At 38.0% G+C, this 1,783-nt stretch overlaps 1 protein-coding gene across 1 annotated transcript in view; it reads right to left on the reverse strand.

Annotated features, from left to right (window-relative positions):
* Positions 1-1,783, reverse strand: part of LOC106878217 (NBAS subunit of NRZ tethering complex) — a 132,994-nt gene that overhangs the window by 71,721 nt on the left and 59,490 nt on the right. Inside the window, exon 26 of the mRNA XM_014927365.2 lies at positions 1,621-1,755. Within this exon, the coding sequence (XP_014782851.1) occupies positions 1,621-1,755 (135 nt within the window). The remainder of the gene's footprint in view (positions 1-1,620; positions 1,756-1,783) is intronic.

Genomic DNA, 1,783 nt, shown 5'->3' on the forward strand with positions numbered 1-1,783 from the left:
AAATGTCTTCTACTATAGCCTCAGGCCGACCAAAGCCTTGTGAGTGGATTTGGTAGACAGAAACTGAAAGAAGTCTGTCGTATATATGTATGTGTATATATATATATATATATATATGTATGTATGTGTGTTTGTCTCCCCATCATCGCTTGACAACCGATGCTGGTGTGTTTACGTCCCCGTAACTTAGCGGTTCGGCAAAAAGAGACCGATAGAATAAGTACTAGGCTTCCAAAGAATAAGTCCTGGGGTCGATTTGCTCGACTAAAAGGCGGTGCTCCAGCATGGCCACAGTCAAATGACTGAAACAAGTAAAAGAGTAAAAGAGGTATGTTTATTGCAACAATTGGATAATTTATTTTATTTAAATTGTATTTTAACCCTTTAGCATTCAGGTCACTGTCAAATGTAAAGCTTATTCCCTCGCATTGGCGCAGGAGTCGCTGTGTGGTAAGTAGCTTGCTTACCAACCACATGGTTCCGGGTTCAGTCCCACTGCGTGGCACCTTGGGCAAATGTCTTCTACTATAGCCTCGGGCCGACCAAAGCCTTGTGAGTGGATTTGGTAGACGGAAACTGAAAGAAGCCCGTCATATATATGTATATATATATATGTGTGTGTGTGTGTGTTTGTATGTCTGTGTTTGTCCCCCCAACATCACTTGACAACCGATGCTGGTGTGTTTACGTCCATGTAACTTAGCGGTTCATCAAGAGACAAATAGAATAAGTACAAGGCTTACAAAGAATAAGTCCTGGGGTCGATTTGCTCGACTAAAGACAGTGCTCCAGCACGGCCACAGTCAAATGACTGAAACAAGTAAAAGAGTAAAAGAGTATCTCATAGCACAGAGATTTCAATGATGAGATTGTTTATTTTGTAGAATGACATTGAAGGGTTAATGCTGAGACCAGTTATGGCCAGCTTAAGTGCTAAAGGCTTAAACTTACTTTTTATTTTCAATACAGAAAAATAACTTATTTACTTTTATCTCCTTGCTTTATGCTCACTCTGACTGTGGTGTTTCTTTCATTTCAAAATAAAGTCATTGAAATCAAAGAAACTGATATTGCTGTAAATTGTTACCATTCCTACTTTATGATTGAACAGTTCAAATTATGAAAATGGTGCCAGAATTAAATGAAATCACTTCAGTAATTCAAATAAATGTCTGAATTTGCAGAACTAGTCTTGGTACATAAAATTATAATCAGAAAATACTTTAAATATGCTATCACATACTCCCATACATATTCCATATTACATACATTCTCCATACATGGTGTATGTATAGTTTGGCCCAGTTGTAAGGGTGTTGTACTCATGGTCATGAGATCATGGTTTCAATCCCCAGATTGGTTGTGTTATATTTTTGAGCAAAACACTTCATTTCACATTGCTCCAGTACACTCAGCTGTGACAGACTGGCATACAAAAGTGAGGTGGTGACTCAGGAAAATCACCTAAATAGAGGTCTCATGAGCCACAGTTTGTATTCACAGCAACTGAAAGAATGGATAGTCCACTCTATACTGTGAACTGTGACTCGTTGGGATTGATTGTTCAACCACATTGAAGGATGAATGAAAACAACATGAGAAATAGTATGAAATACTAACCTTGCTCATGAGGAGATGTGCTTTTTGAATATTTGACATGTTTTGTAATTCTTGGAACGATAATTCGCAACCAATATGGCAGTCGTAAACTAGGCAGTCCATAGTGAGTAAATCATTGAGCAGATCTTCCAAACCCTGAGAAAGAAACCAAAATATAAAGAAA

The sequence above is a fragment of the Octopus bimaculoides genome, chromosome 15 (genome assembly GCF_001194135.2).
Source record: "Octopus bimaculoides isolate UCB-OBI-ISO-001 chromosome 15, ASM119413v2, whole genome shotgun sequence".
Taxonomy (NCBI): domain Eukaryota; kingdom Metazoa; phylum Mollusca; class Cephalopoda; order Octopoda; family Octopodidae; genus Octopus; species Octopus bimaculoides.